General features: G+C 37.8%; 1 protein-coding gene across 1 annotated transcript in view; it reads right to left on the bottom strand.

The window, feature by feature from the left end:
- The window catches only part of LOC111161001 (testis expressed 11), a 273,790-nt gene extending 254,754 nt beyond the window's left edge, over window positions 1–19,036 (bottom strand). Inside the window, exons 1-5 of the mRNA XM_022524429.1 lie at window positions 18,869–19,036; window positions 17,875–17,959; window positions 12,440–12,519; window positions 5,061–5,141; window positions 4,849–4,968 (exon numbers count right to left, since the gene is read on the bottom strand). Coding sequence (XP_022380137.1) covers window positions 4,849–4,968; window positions 5,061–5,141; window positions 12,440–12,519; window positions 17,875–17,959; window positions 18,869–19,036 — 534 coding nt within the window. The remainder of the gene's footprint in view (window positions 1–4,848; window positions 4,969–5,060; window positions 5,142–12,439; window positions 12,520–17,874; window positions 17,960–18,868) is intronic.
- Window positions 19,037–22,029: the final 2,993 nt, after the last annotated feature.

The following is a 22,029-nucleotide window of genomic DNA, read 5'->3' as shown; positions in this document are numbered from 1 at the left end:
TCAATGACAACAGATATCTTGCAACAAAGCTATAGTATTATTTGATCATTATCACTGATAAAAGGTTACACTTTACATTGAGCCCAAAACTTTGAAACTATCTTTCTCAAATGTCTTAGTTCTATTCTGTGGACTTTAATTCTTCTTTGATATGATAGTCTTTAAAACAGTCAAACAGAGCTATAATTCCTACTGTCTTCTTTTTTTCCCAGGCAGACATCTCTATATCCCTCAAATATTTTTCACGTGATGTATCTTCCAGACTATTACAATGATTTTAAAGTGTGATGCCTAGGCTGATCACAATATTTAAGATGTTAACTAGTTGAAAACACCTACCTATAGCTTTGCACTACGTATCTATTAATATAGCCTAAGATTGTGCTAGCTTTTTTGCAGCTACATCACATCATTGATTGAAACTTGAGCTTGTAGACAATTAACACACAGAGATCTTTTTCATTTGAACTACTAGCAAACCAAATGTACCTCTGTCAAAATGTAGCACACAGACAGTTGATCTCTTAAATATTGGATTTTATAGGCTCAGAGAGGTAAAGTAACAGCCCAAGGACATGGAGCAAATTGGTAGAAGAGTGTACACATAACACCAAGACCTACTGGACTTCATATCAGTTTTTTAGTAGTTGCATTAATATAACCCACAAAAATATTAACATTAAAAGGAAGACAAAATTGCCAAAAGGGGGGGTTCTCTTTTATACAGTCAATCTAATTTGCAGGGAACGAAGCACTGGGCAGAAAGTCAGAAAATCTTGGTTCTGGTCTCAGATCTTCAACTAACTTACTCTTTGAACTTCCACTTCACCATTAAAAAAACAAAAAAAAATTAATCAAACCTAAATAAATGGGAAGGCATCCCATGAATCACAAAAGATAGTAGTTTAAGACAGCACTACTACTCAAGATCATCTACAGACTCAACACTATCCCTATGAAGATCCCAGAGGTGGCCTCCCTGCATAAATTGAGAAGCTTATCCTAAAATTCATATGAAAACACAAGAGACCTATAATAGTCAAAATAATATTAAAAATAACAAAACTGGAAGACTCACACTTTCTCATTTCAAAACCTGCTACATAGCTACTGCAATCAAGACAGTATGGTATGGCATAAAAACCGACATGAAGATCAATAGAAAACAATTAAAAGTCCAGAAATAAACCCTCACATTTATGGTCAATTGATTTTTGACAAAGGGTGCCACTCACAATCAAGTGGGATTTATTCCTGGACTGCAAAGGTTGTTCAGTATTTGCAAATCACTCAACATGATACACCACATTAATAAAAGAAAGGATAAGAACCGTATGATCCTCTCAATACACCCAGAAAAAGCATGTGACAAAATACAGCATCCATTCTTGATAAAAAACCCTCAACAAAGTAGGCATAGATGGAACATACCTCAACACCGTAAAGGCCATATAAGAAATACCCACAGCTAGTATCATCCTCAATGGGGAAAAACTGAGAGCTTTTCCTCTACATTCAGGAACAAGGCAGGGAAGTCCACTCTCACCATTATTATTTAACATACTACTGGAACTCTTAGCCTCAGCAATCAGAAAACAAAAAGAAGAAAAAGTCATCCAAATTGGCAAGGAAGAAGTCAAGTTGTAAATATCTGCCGAAGGCATGATACTCTCTGCAGAAAACCCAAAAGAATCCACCAAAAAATTGCCAGAATACATAAATTCAGCAAAGTCACAGGATATAAAAATCAACATACAGAAATGTGTTGCATTTCTATATAACAAGAATGAAACGGGAAAAGAAATCAAGGAATTGATACAATTTACAATTATACCAAAAACCATAAGATACTTAGGAATAAGCCTAACCATAAATGTAAAAATCTGTACTCTGAAAACTACAGAACACTTATGAAAGAAATTGAAGATGACACAAAGAAATGGAAAGACATTCCACGCTCATGGATTGGAAGAACAAATATTGTTGAAATGTCTATACTACCCAAAGCAAGCTACACATTTAACGCAATCCCTACCAAAAGAACACCAGCATTTTTCCCAGAGCTAGAACAAATAATCCTAAAATTTGTACGGAACCACAAAAGGCCCAAATAGCCACAGCAATCCTGAAGAAGAAAAGCAATGTTGGAAGCATCACAATTCTGGACTACAAAGCTGTAGTCAACAAGACAGTATGGTACTGGCACAAAAACAGACACAGAGATCACTGGAACAGAATGGAAAACCCAGGATACCTGAGTGGCTCAGTTGGTTAAGCATCTGCCTTTGGCCTGGGTCATGATTACAGGCTAGAGTACCATGACAGGCTCCCCACTCAGCACGGAGTCTACTTTTCCCTCTGACCCTCACCCATCTCCTTCTCTCACTCTCTCTCAAATAAATAAAATATTTTTAAAAGATTTTTAAAGATTTTATTTATTTATTTGACATGGAGGGGGGAAGACATGCAGGGGGAGTGGGAAAGGGAAAAGCAGGCTTCCCACTGAGCAGGAAGCCTGATGCAGGGCTTGATCCCAGGACCCTGGGTTCATGACCTGAGCCAAAGGCAGACACTTAACAAATGAGCCACTCAGGCACCCCTCAAATAAATAAAATCTTAAAAAAAAAAAGAATAGAGGGGCGCCTGGGTGGCTCAGTAGGTTAAAGCCTCTGCCTTCGGCTCAGGTCATGATCTCAGGGTCCTGGGATCGAGCCCCGCACTGGGCTCTCTGCTCAGAGGGGAGCCTATTTCCCTTCCTCTCTCTGCCTGCCTCTCTGCCTACTTGTGATCTCTGTATGTCAAATAAATACATAAAATCTTTAAAAAAAAGAAGAATAGAAACCCCTTAAATAATACATTATATGTTAATAAAAAAAATAGAAAACCCACAAATGGAGCCACAACTATATGGTCAACTAATCTTTGACAAAACAGGAAAGAATATCCAATGGAAAACAGTCTCATCAACAATAATATTATGAAAACTGAACAACATCATACAAGAGAATGAAACTGGAGCACTTTCTTACACCATACACAAAAATAAATTCAAAATGGATCAAAGACCTAAACATGAGACAGGAAACCATCAAAATCCTAGAGAACATAGGCAGGAACCTTCTTGACACTGATGGTAGCAAATTCTTACTAGAAACGTCTCTGGAGACAAAGGAAACAAAAGCCAAAGTGAACTACTGAGACTTTATCAAGATAAAAAGCTTCCACACAGCAAAGGAAACAATCAACAAAACAAAAAGGTAGCTTACAGAATGGGAAAAAATATTAGCAAAAACCTATCTGATAAAGGGTTAGTATCCAAAATCTATAAAGAACTTATTTTTTTAATGTATTGTTGGATTTGGTTTGCTAGTATTTTGTTGAGAATTTTTGCAACCATGTTCATCAGAGATATTGGCCTGAAGTTCTTTTTTTTAGTAGTCTTTATCTGGCTTTGGTATCAGGGTAATGCCGGCCTCACAGAATGAATTTGGAAGTTTTCCTTCTTTTTCTGTTTTTTGGAATAGTTTGAGAAGAATAAGTGTTAAGTCTTAACCTTTTATTTTTTTAAGATTTTATTTATTAGTAAACTCCACACCTAACAGGGGGTTCAAACTTAAAACCGTGAGACCAAGAGCTGCAAGGTCCACAGACTGAGCCAGCCAGGCACCCTTATTAACTCTTCTAAATGTTTGGTAGAATTCACCTATGAATGCATCTGGTCCTGGACATTTTGTTTTTTGGGAGTTTTTCAATTACTGATTCAGTTTCTTCACTGGTTTATCAGTGTGTTACATTTTTCTATTTCTTTCTGTTTCAGTTTTGGTAGTTTATTATGTTTCTAGGCATTTATTCATTTCTTCCAGGTTGTCCAATTTGTTGGCATATAGTTTTTCATAATATTCTCTTATGATTTCTTATATTTCTGTTGTGTTGGTTATTTCTCCTGTCTCATTTGTGATTTCATTTATTTGGGTCCTTTCTCGTTTCTTTTTGGTAAAAGTATGGATACAGGTTATCAATTTTATTAATCTTTCCAAAAACTAGTTCCTGGTTTCATTATCAGTTCTACTGTTTTGGTTTTTTTTTTAGTTTCTAGATCATTTATTTCCTCTCTAATCTTCATTATTTCCTTCCTTCTGCTGGCTTAAATGTGTTGAACATTGCACAATTCTGTGAATATACTAAATCACTGAACTGTACATTTTAAATGTGTGAATTTTGTAGTATATGAGTTGATTCTCAATAAAAATATTAAAAAATAAAAATAAGAGGATTATACTACATGAGTTTTAAAGTCTCTTTTTCATTTCTAGAGTTACATAAATTTTACAGAGAGCAAGCTCATCATGGCTTACATTTTGTCAACTAAAAATGAATACCTAACTGCACAGTAACAAAGGAAGAAACCCACAAGCCAAACACAGGTAAAGTACAATTTTAAACAGTGATAGCAGCAGACTTTTAGAAAACCTCAGTAAACAACTCAGAACAACTGCAAATGAGAAGACTCTTTTCAGGCAATTATTTTAGGCAGACTGTTAATGTAGGAGAGAGTCACAGAGAGGTGTTTCAAGTTAAGGGTACTGCCATAAAGAAATGACAGACATTACATGCAGTGATTGACAATGATGTTTAGTTACATATCAGCCTTTCTAACTTCAACCACCCCCACACAGATATGAATGACCATTAGTAATGTTACCTTCAGATATAAAATGGAGATAAAAGGTCAAATATAATATCCTACATGAAAGGCCAATAACACCTTTTCTTCTAAAAAGTTATATCACTTTGCATTTAGATAAACAAAATGCCCCACTGTAAGGCTGTAGTGACCATGATACCTACTGCCTCTGCTTGGTAAGAAAGCACTTTGAAAAGGTCCCTCTCCACAGCAATCTTCTGCAAAGTCATGTGGACCTCAGTGGAGCTTCTCTGCATTAATTTAACATATAACTGCTCCAGACCCTGGAAAATAAAACCACAATACAATGTCATGATGAGAGTAACCACAACTATTATTAATAATTGGTACAGCTAAAAATCACTGGTAAACTTACAGCCATGGCAGCTTCAAAAAACTGATCAGCAAACACTGCATTTCCAACATCCACCCACCCTTTTCCTGTTTTCATATTCATCTGGAAGAAAGAAGTTAGAAAATAATTTTTTTTTAAATTCACAACTCCTCCCAACTGGTTGAAGAGGGTATTAGATAAAATATTTAATCCTCTGCTCATATTCCATAATGTAATCCGCAGAAAAAAAAATAGCATTTATTATAGTTCTATGTTCTGTTCTGGAACTCCACAACTTAATAGAAATGGCCTCAAGAAAGGCAATAAAAAAATTAATAGACTTGAAAACACCATTTTCTAAGAATTATTAAAAGAAAATATTAGGATAATTTAGATAGGAATAGAAAGTTCTGAAAAATTAGTTCTTCACATACTTGAAGTTATAGAAGCATTAGACTATAACTCAACACACCTTGGTAAAGAAGCTCACAGTATTATAACTGACAGACATCTAAATATATAGTTGCTATGTAATATGCACAAATGCTACAGAAGCAAACAAGAACTGAATCAAGATGGGAGGACTGAGCACGAACTACAGCTCAACCCCTTCTACAAAGCCCTAGAAATGATGTGTGTGCGTATATGTGTGCATGTATAAAATATATATAATAAATACACTGTACATTTTACTATAAATTTACATATAGGATATAAGTATACTACAAACTTTAGTATAAATTTTATATACTCTAAATCCCTAGAAATTATGTATGTTATGTCATATATATATAATGATACACACAATCTCTAAGAAGATATATCTTTTTTTTTCATTCCCTAGAAATAAGAGAACATACATACGTATTTTTTTTATTCAATAAGCATCCTGGAAAATAAGAGGCATTTTCATTTGACCTGAAATTATGAGGAACTTCTGAAAAATAGACAGCAAATGGGATGAAACAAAAACCCACATAACAAAATGCACAAAAATGCAAAATGTAGAAAACATCCTGGATGTGAACAGTATTATCAGGCAGCAGGTTTCCCCACCAAGAGGTATCTTCCCTCCTCCCCAGGAAGGAACAGTGAGTACAATCACTTAAGCGAGAGAAAAATAGAGTGCCAGGTGGCTGACAACACAGGCCAATGCAAAATATTCAGCCCTACCTCTTGATCAGTCACTTGATTTAGGTTATGGTAAATAGTGTGAAACGGCATTCACAGACTATCAAGGAATCTCAAATCAAATATGAGCAAGAATCACCAAACAATTGAGGGAAACCAACCCGATGAAAGGACATTACACTCAACAAACAGAAGAATATCTAAGGAAACAGAATTGAGAGAATTAACAGATGGAAACAAAGAGTATTAGCATCATCCACAGAATTGTATACCTGTCACAATCAGTAAAATGCTCCTTTTAGTTTTCTATCCTTGAAAACAACAAAGCCAAAAATGCAAATATTAGAAATTAACAGAAATTGGAAGGTTAAAGGTGAGGGAAAGGTAGAGAGAACACGAAAGTACAAATATCCTCATAGGGTAGAAAGTAAAAATACACTCTCCAAAATTGACAGAGAAAGAAAAAAATCTGGAGGGGATTTCTAGTTTTTGGGTTTTTTTAATTATGTTCAGTTAGCCAACATATAGTAAACCACGAGTTTTTGATGTAGAAAAATTTTAATATATTATATATTACATTTAAAGTTTAAAAAGGTTACCATCAGATAAATTAAAAACAAAATAATTAACAAAAACTGAAGGGGGAATGGGGGAATAATAGATAATAGAAAGATAAATCTTCATCTATCAGAGCAGGAAAAAAATAGATCATATATAAAACTGATATGTCAAGATCTTATTATTTTTTTTAAAAGATTTTTATTTATTTATTTGACAGAGAGAAATCACAAGTAGGCAGAGAGGCAGGCAGAGAGAGAGGAGGAAGCAGGCTCCCTGCTGAGCAGAAAGCCCGATGTGGGGCTTGAACCAGGACCCTGGGATCATGACCTGAGCCCAAGGCAGATGCTTAACAATTGAGCCACCCAGGCGCCCCCACATTTTGCTCTTAACCCATACTCTGTTGTCTTATCAAGAGGATGCATACTCCATTTGCAAATAAGATTATGAAGTCTTTGAGGACAGGGGCTAAGTATGTAAGTTTTCTGAAATCCCCTTTTTTTTAAAGATTTTATTTATTTATTTGACAGAGAGAAATCACAAGTAGGCAGAGAGGCAGGCAGAGAGAGAGGAGGAAGCAGGCTCCCTGCTGAGCAGAAAGCCCGATGTGGGGCTTGAACCCAGGACCTGGGATCATGACCTGAGCCGAAGGCAGCGGCCCAACCCACTGAGCCACCCAGGCGCCCCTATTATTATTATTATTATTATAGGCTGAACTACGTCTCCCCAAAATTCATATGTTGAAGCCCTAACTCCAAGTACCTCATAATGGGACTGTATTTGGAGAGAGGGCCTTTCACAAGGTGATGGAAATTAAAATGAGACTACTACAGTGGGCCCTAATCTGCCTGGTCTGGATACACAAAGGGACACCAGAGATGCAGGGATAGAGAGAAAAGGCCATATGAAAACACAGTGAGAAGGCAGACATCTGCAAGTTAAGGAGAGAGGCTTCAGAAGTAACCAAATCTGCCAACACCTCTACCTTGGACGTTCAGCTTCCATAATTTTGAGAAAATACATTTCTATTGTTTAAACCAAGTAGTCTGTGTTATTTTGTTATGGCAACCCTAGCAAACTAACACAGTGATACAAATGTATGATTAAAATACATGGAGGAAACCATGAGAAGTGAAAACAGAAATAATTATAATTAGTAGCTTTAAAATTTAAAAAAAAAACATATAAACAAGGCAATTCACTGCAGCATCCAAATGTCCATGGAAGGAAGCTGGATGAATACTGTGTAGCTATAAAAAAAGGAATAGAGGCGACTGGGTGGCTCAGTGGGTTAAGCCTCTGCCTTCGGCTCAGGTCATGGTCCCAGGTTCCTGGATTCAAGCCCCGCATTGGGCTCTCTGCTCAGCGGGGAGTCTGCTTCCCCCCTCTATCTCTGCGTGCCTCTCTGCCTACTTGTGATAGCTATCAAACAAATAAAAAAAATATTAACAAAAATGAGGAGTATCTCTATATACTGGTACGGATTGATTGCTAGGATATAACCTTAAATGAGGTAAAATAAGGGTGGAAAAAAGTATATATATGGAATGCTACCATTTATCTAAGATCCTTTGGGGTAGTGAAAGACATGTATATATACCTGTTTGCCTTATTTTTTTTTAAAAGGATAAACAATAAACAAAATAGCTATCCACAGGGGAAGTGAAGAAATAGGGTGGAGAGTACACAGAAGTAGACTTATCTGAATATACTTCCTTCAGTAGAATTTACTTTGGAACTATATAAATATTTGACATAATTAGGGGTGCCTGGGGGGCTCAGTGGGTTAAGGCCTCTGCCTTCAGCTCAGGTCATGATCTCAGGGTCCTGGGATCGAGCCCCACGTCAGGCTCTCTGCGTGGCGGGGAGCGTGCTTCCCCCTGTCTCTCTGTCTGCCTCTCTGCCTACTTGTGATCTCTGTCTGCCGATTAAATAAATAAAATATTCTTAAAAATAAAAATAAATAAAATAAATATTTGACATAATTATAAAACAAAATTCAATCATAATGGCAGGAAAAAAAGCAATTGCCTAAAATCAAAAGCAAACAAAAATAAATGAATCTGGGATGCCTGGGTGGCAGATGACTCAGTTAGGCATCTACCTTCAGCTCATGTTGTGATCTCAGGGTCCTGGGATCAAGACCCACGTCCAGCTCCCTGGCTCAGCAAGAAGTCTGCTTCTCCCTCTCCCTCTCCCTCTGCCCCTCCCCCCAAGTCATGCTTTCTCTCTCAAATAAATACAATCTTTAAAATAAACAAATAAATAAATCTATCAATGTATCAAGTGAATGACTTCGTCAAAGAAAAAGGAATTATTTCAAGTATTTTTAAAATAATATTTTAGGGGCACCTGGGTGGCTCAGTGGTTTATTAAAGCCTCTGCCTTCGGCTCAGGTCATGATCTCAGGGTCCTGTGACTGAGCCCCACATCGGGATGTCTGCTCAGTGGGGAGCCTGCTTCCCCCTCTCTCTCTCTGCCTACCTCTCTGCCTACTTGTGATCTCTATCAAAAAAATAAAAATAAAATCTTTTAAAAATAAATAAATAAGGGGCGCCTGGGTGGCTCAGTTGGTTAAACTTCTGCCTTTGGCTCAGGTCATGAACTCAGGGTCCTTGGATACAGCCCTGAGTCTGCTTCTCCCTCTCCACTGCCTGCTCATCCTCTCTTCCCCTCTCTCTCATGCTCTCTCAAATAAATAAATAAAATCTTTAAAAATATATTTTAATAATAATAAAATGATACTTTATACAACCCTAGTGAGATATATGCAAAGAATAAAGGAAGTGCAAAAAAATTTCTTGAACTATTTTTAGACATCATTCTGAGTTAATATATTGACTGATGTATTATGAAACAATTATAAAAATATATTTTTTGGATATAACCAGTTATTCATTATATTAATATTGTTAGGCACCAAGATAGTCAGGGCCAGGAAAAGAGACACAAATATAACATCAAGAAGCTAAGTAAAATCCTATCATCCTATCAATTAGAAATAACACTATGTCTTAAAAGAAAAGGAGGGGGTCGCCTGGGTGGTCAGTCCTTAAACCTCTGCCTTCAGCTCAGGTCATGAACCCAGGGTCCTGGGATCGAGCCCCGCATCAGATTCTCTGCTCTACAGAAAGCCTGCTTCTCCCTCCTCCACTTTCCCTGCTTGTGTTCCCTCTCTCACTGTGTCTCTCTCTGTCAAATAAATACTATGAGGGTCACCTTCGTGGCTTAGTCAACTAAGCATCTGACTCTTGGTTTTGGCTCAGGTCATGATCCAGGGTCATGGAATCCAGCCCCATGTTAGGCTCCACACACAGCACAGAATCTGCTTGCCCCTCTCCCTCCCCCTTTGCCCTGCCCCCAGTTCACACAGGCACTCTCTCATTCTCTTAAATAAATAAATAAGTAAATATTTCTTTAAAAATATCACTATGGGGGTGACTGGGTAGCTCAGTCCTTAAAGCAGCTATCCTTGGCTCAGGTCGTGATGCTAGGATCCTGGGATCGAGCCCTACCCACATTGGGTCCCCTGCTCAGTGGGACACCTCCTTCTCCCTCTCCCACTCCCTCTGGCTGTGTTCCCTCTCTCCCGGTCTCTCTGTCAAATAAATAAAATCTTTAAAAAATATATAACTATGAACTTACTATATATTTTATCTTTCAAAAACGTATGTATTACATAGCTCTGTCTAGTAAAAAGATCTAGAAACAAAGACCAATACAGTAGCAATGAGTACTTGTAATTTCCACATTATGGTTTCTGAATAGCATCCTCCACTAAAAGGAAACAGAGCTCTTTCAAGGTATGACTAGGGCAGGAACTACACAAAATGAGAAGGGATATCTTGTCATATCAGAAATCAAATTTTGACTATTATTTCAATTTTGCTGTTAAAGATTACTGGAGTAGTGTCAAAAGGCTTCAGAATCACTTCAAGAGGCTTCTTCTGGCCAAAGATAGGTGCTTCAGTAAGAATAATAACTAAAATGGATTGAAATGCATTACAAATGTGAGTTCACAATGACACTTTTTTAAAAAAATCTACCTGATCATCATTTAAGGATGTTAGAGAACCAACTCATTCTGAAGACTGCTTTAAAAAAAAAGACAGGAGAAAGAGTCAAGACTGTCCTTTCTTACAAAGGTATACTTCAAAGTATACAAATAGTTGATGAGGGAAAGTTTCCCTTTAACCCAGTTAATAAAGAAGGAAGAAATAAAGAAGCAGAATGTGCAAATATCTACAGAAATAATGGACCTAGGGACTATCACCAAAGGGCACTAACACAACAAAAGAGACAAATAGATGCCAGATGGAAGTATGCCATACTGCCTATGAATTATTCTTCACAAAACTAACCTGAATCAGATGTTTCTACATCTACCTACCAGTTTACAGGAAAAACAGGAGACAGAAGACTTTATTAAATGACACTGTAAGGATGCAGTCATCAGAATCCAGAATTTAGGAAACTTTGTAGAACAAACAACCTTGCTTCTTCAACAAATACTATTCAACAGATTAAGAAAGGAGGGGAAAACATGTAGACTGAAAGAGCTGTATTAACAAAATAGGAGGGGCACCTGGGTGGCTCAGTGGGTTAAACCTCTGCCTTCGGCTCAGGTCATGATCTCAGGGTCCTGGGATTGAGCCCCCCATTGAGCTTCCCCCTGTCTCTCTGCCTGCCTCTCTGCCTACTTGTGATCTCGGTCTGTCAAATAAATAAATAAAATCTAAAAAAAAATAGGAGATGTGGACTTTCTTTAATCCTGGTTCTAAGGAACCAACTGGAGGAAGGGAGGGAGAAGTCAAGAGAGAGCACACAAGGGGGCAAGAGCAAGTGAAAGAGTGAGAGTCTGAGAGTGTGGGGACATGAAGGCAGGAGGGGAAGACTGGATATTTGATGATTTTAGGAAATCTTTGTTAAATTTTATCAGGTGTGAACCTAGGCACTGGGTTTGACTAAAAAGAGACACCTTGTCAATGCACCTGGATGGCTCAGTAGGTTAAGTGTCTGCCTTTGGCTCAGGTCATGATCTTGGGATCCTGGGATCAAGCCTAGAATCAGGCTCCCTCCTCAGTGGGGAGTCTGCTTCTCCCTCTCCCTCTGCCCTGCTCATGTTCTCTCTCTCTCAAATAAATAAATAAAATCTTTTTTAAAAGACACATTGTCTTTTAGAGAAACATATTGAAATATTTATGAAAAAAATGATGTTTTGTATTTGTTTCAAAATAATCCATGGGATCAGGGGTTTGCTGTTGGAGGAGATATAGAAAAAAAAAATGAGTGGTCAGGAATTGGTGATTACTCTAGCTGAGTGATAGGTAATCGGGGAAACCATTGTACTATCTTAGCTATTTTGTGTGCACATTTGAGCTTTTCAATAAATGCTATTTTAGAATACTGGGAAAAATATTTTCCACTAAAAAATAACACTTGCTTCTAGGGAGCAAGACAGGAGTAGGGAATGATGAAGGAGAGAACTATTACTTTTTATTACTTATCATAAATCCTGAATTTAAGTTCAATATTTTGTCCACTGAATCACCGTAATAATGACAGTACTGCTGAGACCTTTAATTGTAATAGGTACAATTATCATAAAAGGAACATGGATAACACTAAAGGATATAACCCCCTTTCCAGTTCACACTAACTTCAACCATATTCATAGGAGTAACGGCTACTTCACTGCATCTGCACTTTCTCCTCATTTAATTAAGACTTACCAAAATCTGTCTTCGAATAGCTTCTTCTGAAGCAGCTGAGCCTCCACACATACACACCAGCTTGCAAGCAACATGCCGTACTGCAAAACAGTAATCAGACACCCATAAACACAAAACATTCATTGTTTTATACACTTATAAAAAGAAAGGAGGAGGGGCACCTGGATGGCTCAGTGGGTTAAGCCTCTGCCTTCGGCTCAGGTCATGATCTCAGGGTCCTGGGATTGAGCCCTACATCGGGCTCTCTGCTCAGCAGTGAGCCTGCTTCCTCCTCTCTCTGCCTGCCTCTCTGCCTACTTGTGATCTCTCTCTCTCTCTCTCTGTCAAATAAATAAATAAAATTAAAAAAAAAAGAAAGAAAGGAGGAGTAAAGTGAAACCAGTCTTGTTAAAATAACTATGAAGTCCTTTTCAAAAAATCAATTATCAAAAGTAAATGAGCTGAAAATTATCAAATGAATTATTTGCTTGATGCTTCAGTCAGACAGATACTTAATTTTCAAACTTTAAGCTCTGCAGGTTTTAAATTCTGAAGACTCACCTAGTCCATGTGATGTTTCTGTATATATTATGCTAACAGCAAAATAATTCTAAGTAACACTAGAATCGAAAGCTATTCAACAAGGGCACCTGGGCAGCTCAGTCAGTTGAACCTCTACCTTCAGCTCAGGGTCCTGGGATCAAGCACCGCATCAGGCTCCTCACTCAGCGGGGAGCCTGCTTCTCCTGCCCGCTGCTCCCCCTGCTTGGGCTCACTCTCTCTCCCTCTCTGACAAACAAATAAATAAATAAAATCTTTTTAAAAAAGAAAGCTATTCGGGGCACCTGGGTGGCTCAGTGGGTTAAAGCCTCTGCCTTCCGCTCAGGTCATGATCCCAGGATCCTGGGATAGAGCCCCACATCAGGATCTCTGCTCAGCAGGGAGCCTGCTTCCTTCTCTCTCTCTGCCTATCTCTCTAACTACTTGTGATCTCTGTCAAATAAATAAATAAAATCTTAAAAAAAAAAAAAGAAAGCTATTCAACACCTGACAAAATTTCTGAACATAAGAATAGTTTGAGGGGCACCTGGGTGGCTCAGTGGGTTAAGCCTCTGCCTTCAGCTCAGATCATGATCTCAGGGTCCTGGGATTGAGCCCTGCATCAGGCTCTCTGCTCAGCGGGGAGCCTGCTTCCCCCTCTCTCTGCCTACTTGTGATCTGTCTGTCAAATAAATCAATAAAATCTTTAAAAAAAGAATAGTTTGATTAGTCCCCTAAATTGTGACTCTTTTTAAATATATTTTCTGTTGATAATGTAAAAGTTCTTGAAGTATAACTTAGAAAATATAGATTATCTTCATTTTATAGTTCATTTCCCCTAAAAATAAGAAAGTTTGAATAACTATGAGCTCTTTATCTACAGAGTTTCTCTCATCATAAAACATTTCCAATTTTTAAAGATGACTTCATAAATAACTGAACTAGTTGCTTTGATGTTAGATCTCAGCAGCCATTCAACCTATACTAATACCATTTTCAATTAATATTCTATTCAAAGAGATTTGCCCAGATGAAATTACAGGGTAAGTGAAGTCAGATTCTCATTACCCATCATGAAATATAAATCCTATTCATCCTTTAATAAAGTTGTTTCTGAAAAAAACTCCCAATAAAATACGTCCTAATCATATATTTGCACAGTCTTGCTCTTCCAGTTTTGAAAATGTTCCCTTTATTTTTTTCCAAACTTTACTTATTTTTTGGTATTCTCAAGGAACCTGATCTCGCAATCATTTTCCTTCTCCAAAGATAGCTTCAGTACCTCCCTCTCAATTTACTCTTTCCCTTCTACCTTCAAACATATGTTTCTCTTCCTTCAAAAACATCAACTAATCCTACTGTACTTCAAGCTTTTATCCCACTTCTCTTTCTTTCAAAGACAAACTTCTTAAATTGAATGGTCTACTACCTCTATTTTCTTGCTACTCACTCATCTCCTTAATCCCCTGCATTGTTTTGCATCCTTACCACTTCACTAAAATCACACAACCAAAGACCACCTTCCCTGACTTCATAGCAACATTCCACAATGATCATAACCTTTTTTAAAAAAATACTACTTCCAGGGTGCCTGGGAGGCTCAACTCATTAAGCTTCTGATTCTTGGTTTCAGCTCAGGTCATGATCTCAGGGTTGTGGGACTGAGCCCCACCTCAGGTGGGGCACTAAGCATAGAGTCTGCTTGGGATTCTCGCTTTCCTCTCCCTCTGCCCCTCCCCTGATCACATGTGTGTGCACTCTCTATTGCTCTCTCTCTCTCAAATAAATAAATAAATAAAATCTTTTCTAAAAAATGCTACTTCCTTCAACTCACACTATCTTGGTTCAGCATTGACCAGCATCCCACTATGGGAAATGCCTTAGTCTAAGAACTTTGCTCCCATCCCCATATTCTTGATCTGGCTGTTTACAGTTACCATAAATAAGGCTTCAGGCCAAAGATAGCTAGGGCCAAGACAGAATGCTACTTCGGTATAAAGATGCTTTCTTTGTTGCTGTTGTTTATCTTAGTCTCCTCACCAGTCTGTTCTTGGCCCCTCTATATTATAAGCGTATTGGTTAGGTGCTTGCTGTCTGACTCCTTACATCTGCCTTACTCTGCTCCATCAGTACCCAAAGCTTGATATCTCAATTGACTTCAGACAACACAATGTTGTATCCTCTGGCATCTGTGAATTCCTTATTTTTATTGTTAATCCACTCCTTCCCAGATCCTCCAGCATAATGGATCCTGGTATTTTTCTTCTGGAGTCTTATCTTGTCCCTTTCACTTACTGCCTGCCATAATATGGTATGACCATCCTATAAGGAGTAGACACTGAATAAATGAATAGTGAGTCTCCTCTAGGATATTTTGACTGTTACTTTTGGTCTCCTATCCTTGTTTTTTTCCTTCCCAGTCCTTAACAACCAGAGTCAAAGTAAAAATCTCACTACTGTGTTCTCTTAAAATTTGGTGTGCAGGGGTGCCTGGGTGGCTCAGTGGGTTAAGCCTCTGCCTTCAGCTCAGGTCATCATCTCAGGGTCCTGGGATCGAGCCCCATATCAGGCTCTCTGCTCAGCAGGGAGCCTGCTTCCCCTCTCTCTCTCTCTCTGCCTGCTTCTCTGCCTACTTGTGATCTCTGTCAAGTAAATAAATTTAAAAAAAATTCTTTAAAAATTTGGTGTGCATGAGAACAGTTTTCAAATTATATACACGCCCAGTTTCTATCTTAAACCTAATAAATCAAAGCCTCCAATGGCCAGGCCTGAGCACCTGCAGCATAAAAGACTCCACAGGTGATTCTTATTTATATCAGTATTTAAGAATAGCTGCTCTTGGGGCACCTGGGTGGCTCAGTGAGTTAAGCCTCTGCCTTCGGCTCACGTCATGATCCCAGCGTTCTGAGATGAGCCCCGCATCGGGCTCTCTGCTCGGCAGAGAGCCTGCTTCCCCCCCTCTCTCTCTCTGCCTGCTTCTCTGCCTACTTGTGATCTCTGTCAAATAAATAAAATTTTTAAAAAAAGAATAGCTGCTCTTTTTCTCCCTCAGAGAACTCAGCTACTCATGTGGCTTCAACAATCACCTCCATGTAAACAATTACCAACCAAATCTCTACCTTTCTCATAAGCTCTAGTCTCATATCTCTAACTTACTGTCACCTCAAATGCCAACGGTCTAAAACTAAAACTTACAAGTCATTCCTGTACTTCTGGCTTTCCTGTTTCTGGTCAGTGTTCCGTTAATTCTTCCCAGTAACAAAAACCTATAGGTTATAAATCCTGATAACTTTTCATCACATACCATTATCTGGGCACAGACAATGAATTTCTGTTAAGGAGACAAAATATCTTCTAATCAACATATTTTTGGAATAAAACTCTTAAATCAGAGGCTTCCTACACTACATCCTGTTTTCCAGTTTCTTAAAATTACTACACACAGAATAAGCATCCAAATGTCTAATTAAGAACTGCTACATACAAAGAGTCAGTACATTGGGAGAGGTCCATCTACCAAATCTCTACTATAAGACAAATAATGAAAAACAGCTAAGAACAATACTCCTTGATATACAGAGCAATAGGAGCTTAGATTTTAGTATCACACAGTTTGACTGTGTACTAAGTTTCTCCCACAGATAAATTTCTAACTCTTCCCTCCCCATAACTTAGAGGCTCAAAAGCTCTGAGGAGCAGTATCAACATTCATCTGAGAGTTAAAGAGGCAGAACTAATCTCTAAACATCCTAATAGAGGAATGGGCTAATAAGTATATTATTGACTATATTAACCACTAATTACCCTAGACCTACACTGAAATTTTACACAGTTTGGTTTATATTCATAAAGATAAACCCTTAGCAATGAATTCTACTTGCTGCATACAGACGAAATTCATTTGTCCTTACAAAGCCAAGCAGTCCAGAGATTCACATTTTGGCTCGATGTACCCTTTATAATGGGGCAATATGCTTTCCATAAATGCATTAACTGTCACTGTCTTTGCTGGAAATTGGTAACTGTCAGCACACTACACCAGGCCATTTAGCTAAAGCACTAGAACTCTGCCAGACGGTGGACCACATATAATGGATTCCAAGCAGATGAGTTTGGTTTTAGGGGTTTTGTATTGTTGTTATTCTTTTTGTTTGCTCTCACAGGCAGAAAAAAACTTCTAGAATTTTCTCAGTAACTGAGCTCAAAGTTCATCAACCCATCTCATAAGGAAATTATTCTTTTATGATTTTTAAATCTAAATCCCTCACATGGCAACATTTCCCATTCTATTATCAATGGAGAAAGAAACTACTATTTGATAGTCCTTCAGAAGCCTGAAGATTCTGATCATCTCTTCTCCAGGGAAGATAATCCATGTCCTTTAATATTTCCTCAAGTTCTCATTTTCCCACCCTTTAATCATCTTTGTTGTTCACCACCAGACTATTTCTTGCAACAATGCTTTTATTAATCAAGACCTAACCTCTGGGGGAAAAAAATCTTTTTTTTTTTTTTTTCAGGACATTTGCTTAAGAAACTTCTACGGGGGCGCCTGGGTGGCTCAGTTGGTTAAGCAGCTGCCTTCGGCTCGGGTCGTGATCCCAGGGTCCTGGGATCAAGTCCCATATCGGGCTCCTTGCTCGGCAGGGAGCCTGCTTCTCCCTCTGCCTCTGCCTGCCTCTCTGCCTACTTGTGATATCTGTCTGTCAAATAAATAAATAAAATCTTTAAAAAAAAAAAAAAGAAACTTCTACGTATCGGTCATTTTTTTGTTTAGTTTTATTTTAACAAATATCCATCCACAAACTAGTCAAGATATTATTTAAAGTGCAGGAACAATTTAATGTGTAATAAAAATACTACTAATGTATAATAGAAATACTACTCATACCACGAGTCACAAAATATATACGTACATTTAGCTTTCTGCTCTTCACTTATAATCAAACCTACTCTCTTGGTGACTGCCCAGTTCCACAGGTTTACTGCCATTTCTTCCACCTGGGTAAGAGAAACATTTTCTCAGCAAGTTAAAATACTGTCCACCTCCAATGATAATATTTTTCTTGCATGTTTTATGGTCCTGTGACTATTGTGATCATTTACAGGCCCTCTGTAATCTAGTCCCATTCTACCTTGCTTCCCCCAAAACATACCCACTGTAGAGTAATTATTTGACTGTCCCATGAACACAACTTGTTAATTCCTATCTATACAGTTTTATTCATACTACTGGCTTTACCTAATAAACCTCCTCCCATTGCCTTTACATGACTCAAATTCACTTCAGTCTCCTCAGGAACATATACAAACCTTCAGCAACTATTACAGTCTACGATGATCTCTTTCCTCTTTGAATTTCTATATTCATTAAGTTTCACATAATTGAGCAATTAGTTATGTTGCTTTGTATCATTTATTGTTTTAGCTGTTATTAAGGCATTAGGCTTGAAAATCCAAAAATAAATTTCTATGTATTTATAATGGTTAATCATGAAGACTATTTTTTTCTTATACAGGACATTAATAGTGAATCATCAAAATTTATTAGGGGCACCTTGATGGCTTAATCAGTGGAGCATCCAACTCTTACTCTCTGGGTTGTGAGTTTGAGCCTCACGTTGGGTGTAGAGATTCCTTAAAAATAAAATCTTTCAGGGGCACCTAGATGGCTCAGTCACTTAATCATCTGTCTTCAGCTCAGGTCATGATCCTGGAGTCCCACAATCAAGCCCCACATCAGGCTCCCTGTACAGTGGGTCAGTGGGGAGTCTACTTCTCCCTTTCCCTCTGCCCCCAACACTGCTCTCTCTCTTTCTCTCTCACTCACTCTCTCAAATAAATAAAATCTTTAAAATAAAATAAAATCTTCTAAAAAATTACAATAAACAAAATTATTTTTGTACCAACCTGAGCATCCTGTATTTCAGCCATAGACTCCCTGTTGATATTTGCTATGTCAGCAAATAGTCTGTCAATTGCCTCAGGTATGCTGGGTGAATTATCTCTTAAAATCAGGTTTTCAACAATTTCTGAAATAACGATGGATGATAAAAGTGCTGTGAACCATATCACCATTAGCTAAAAGTAGCAAATCATTTTGAAATCTGTTCCTAGATCTTTGGTAAAATGAATACAGCATGAAGAAACTTGTTTATCCTTAGAGTAAAACCAAACTGGATACAAAGCTTCACATAACTAAGAGTAGAGTACAATTTTCAAATAAAATTTGTATTCCATGAGAGTCACTTGTTTATAACTTAATCATCACTCATTCCCAGAAAGCAAAATGTACTGACTTCACAAACAGGTCACCTTAAAACTACAAAATAGAAATTAACAACGTCTTCAAAACTAGAAAATGTAGAAATTCTGGGGACACCTGGGTGGCTCAGTCGGTTAAGTCACTGCCTTCAGCTCAGGTCATGATCCCAGGGTCCTGGGATGCAGTCCCACATGGGGTTCCTTTCTCAGCAGGGAGTCTGCTTGTCTCTCTCCCTCTCTCTGTGCCTGCCACTCTGCCTGCTTATGTGCTTGCTCACTCTCTCTGACAAATAAATAAATAAAATCTTTTAAAAAAAGTAGAAATTCTGAAAGGAGACATATATGTGCCCTGTAAAACTGAAATACTTATTATTAATAATTTTAAGCATCAGCCAGACATAACTAACAACGCTGGCTCTGAAGTCTGACCTTACTCTGAGAAAAAAATGACATGCCCAATTAGCAACCACATTAACATTTATTGAATCTGTACAAATGATGTCACCATTTTCTAAACAATCTGAGCTCCAGACTCCATATAACTGAATCTTAAAAGGCCACAGAATTCCTTAAAAATGAAGCATGATATAAAATCACAATTGATGCCTTTCATACTATCAAATTGAGATTTTTCCAAACTCATGTAACAGAGGTCTACATAACCTCTACATGTCTCTAATTTCTTACAATATTGTTGAGCATCAACTAGCAAAAATGTTAATATTCACAATACTAAGCAGTACAGAGCACCTTCTGAAAAAATTTTTTTGAAATTTTTAAATTATTTTTTTCCTTGCCATAGCACATACCCTCCCCAATATCCATCACCCAGCCACCCCATCCCTCCCACCCACCCTCTCCCTGAAATAACTTTCAACATGCTGCAATAAGCTGCTAAATGAAAAACTGTCAGTTAAGCACCAGAAAATAGATTCACATTAAGACTTCATAAAGCAAGGGGTACCCATATGGCTCAGCTGGAGCATGCAACTCTTGATCTCAGGGTTGTGAGTTCAAACCCCATGTGGGGCAAAGAGATTACTTAATAAAAAAAAAATAAAGACTTCACAAAGCAAATTATGCTCAAACATACCCAAATATTTTTTTTTACAGCTCATGGAATCTTTAGAACACACTGCATGAGCAGAGGTATTAAGGAAAATATACCATACATACTTCGTACATCTCAGGTGATGAAATATATACAGAAAGAAAAACCTCTAGCTTCCCTACTCCCAATAAAATAGATTGCGGAAAGGCTAATATTAAATATCTTGATTCTTCTAAGATTAGGTAAGTATTAGGCTGAGGAGCATATATATTACAGCCCTTTCTCAAAATACTGGTAACAGAATTAGGGAAGTTTAGAATGGGAGCAAATACCTGAAATCATATATCTGATAAGGGAGTAATATCCAAAATATATAAAGAACTTATACAATTCAAAAGCAAAAAATACAATAAAATTTTTTTAAAAAATAAAAGCAATAAAACAATCTAATTTAAAAATGGGCAGAGGAGCTGAATAGACATTTTTCCAAAGAAGACATACAGAAAGTCAACAAGTGCCTGAAAAGATGCTCAACATCACAAATCATCAGGGAAATGAAAATCAAAATCACAATGAATTAGTACCTCACATCTGTTAGAATGGGTAATAAAAAAACTAAGAAAGAGGGGCACCTGGCTGGCTCAGTCAGTAGAGCGTGGGACTCTTGATCTCATTCAGGGTCATGAGTTCAAGCCCCACAATGGGCATGGAGCCTACTTTAAAAAAAAAAAAAGACAAGAAATAACAAGTGTTGGCAAGGATGTGAACAAAAAGGAACCCCTGTGCACTGCTGGTGGGAACATAAATTAGTGCAGCCACTACAGAAAACAGTATGGAATTCCTCAAAAATTAAAAATAGACCTACCATATAATCCAGCAATTCCACTTCTGGGTATTTATTTGAAGAAAATGGAAGCACTAACTTGAAAAAATTATATACTACCCCACATTCACTGAAGCATTATTTACAACAGCCAAAATACGGCAACTACAGACAAATGAATAAATTATGGTATACACACACACACACACACACACACACACACACACACACACAATGGAATATTATTCAGCCATAAAGGTGAAGGAATTTGTAACAAGATAGATGGAACTTAAGGACATTCTGCTAAGCGAAATAAGTCAGAGAAAGACAAATATTATACAATCTCTCTTATATGTGGAATCTTAAAAAAAAAAAAAAAAGGCACCAAGCTCATGGGCACTTGGGAGGCTCAGTCAAGCTTCTGCCTTTGGCTCAGGTCATGATCCCAGGGTCCTAAGACTGAGTCCCACATGGGGCTCCCTGCTTCTCCCTCTGCTTCTTCCCTCTACTCGTGCTCTCTCAAATAAATAAATAAAATCTTAAAAAAAAAAAAAACAAGCTCATAGATATAGAGAACAAACTGGTGGTTTCAGGTGTGTGTGGGGGGGTGCGAAATGGGTGACCAGAGTCAAAGGTACAAACTTCTAGTTATAAAGTAAATTAAGTCATGGAGATGTAATGTACAGCATGGTAACAATAACTAATAATACTGTATTGCACATTTGAAAGTTGTTAAAAGAATAAATCTTAAAAGTTCTCATCACACAGGTGCCTGGGTGGCTCAGTGGGTTAAAGTCTCTGCCTTCTGCTCAGATCATGATCCCAGGGTCCTGGGATTGAGTCCCGCATCAGGCTCTCTGCTTGGTGGGGAGCCTGCTTCCTCCTCTCTCTGCCTGCCTCTCTGCCTACTTGTGATCTCTGTCTGTCAAATCT

The sequence above is a fragment of the Enhydra lutris genome, unplaced genomic scaffold (assembly GCF_002288905.1).
Source record: "Enhydra lutris kenyoni isolate GAN:26980312 unplaced genomic scaffold, ASM228890v2 scaffoldscaffold81, whole genome shotgun sequence".
Classification (NCBI taxonomy): Eukaryota; Metazoa; Chordata; class Mammalia; order Carnivora; family Mustelidae; genus Enhydra; species Enhydra lutris.
The sequence above is the reverse complement of the archived record's forward strand: the minus strand, read 5'-3'. Positions and strand labels throughout refer to the sequence as shown.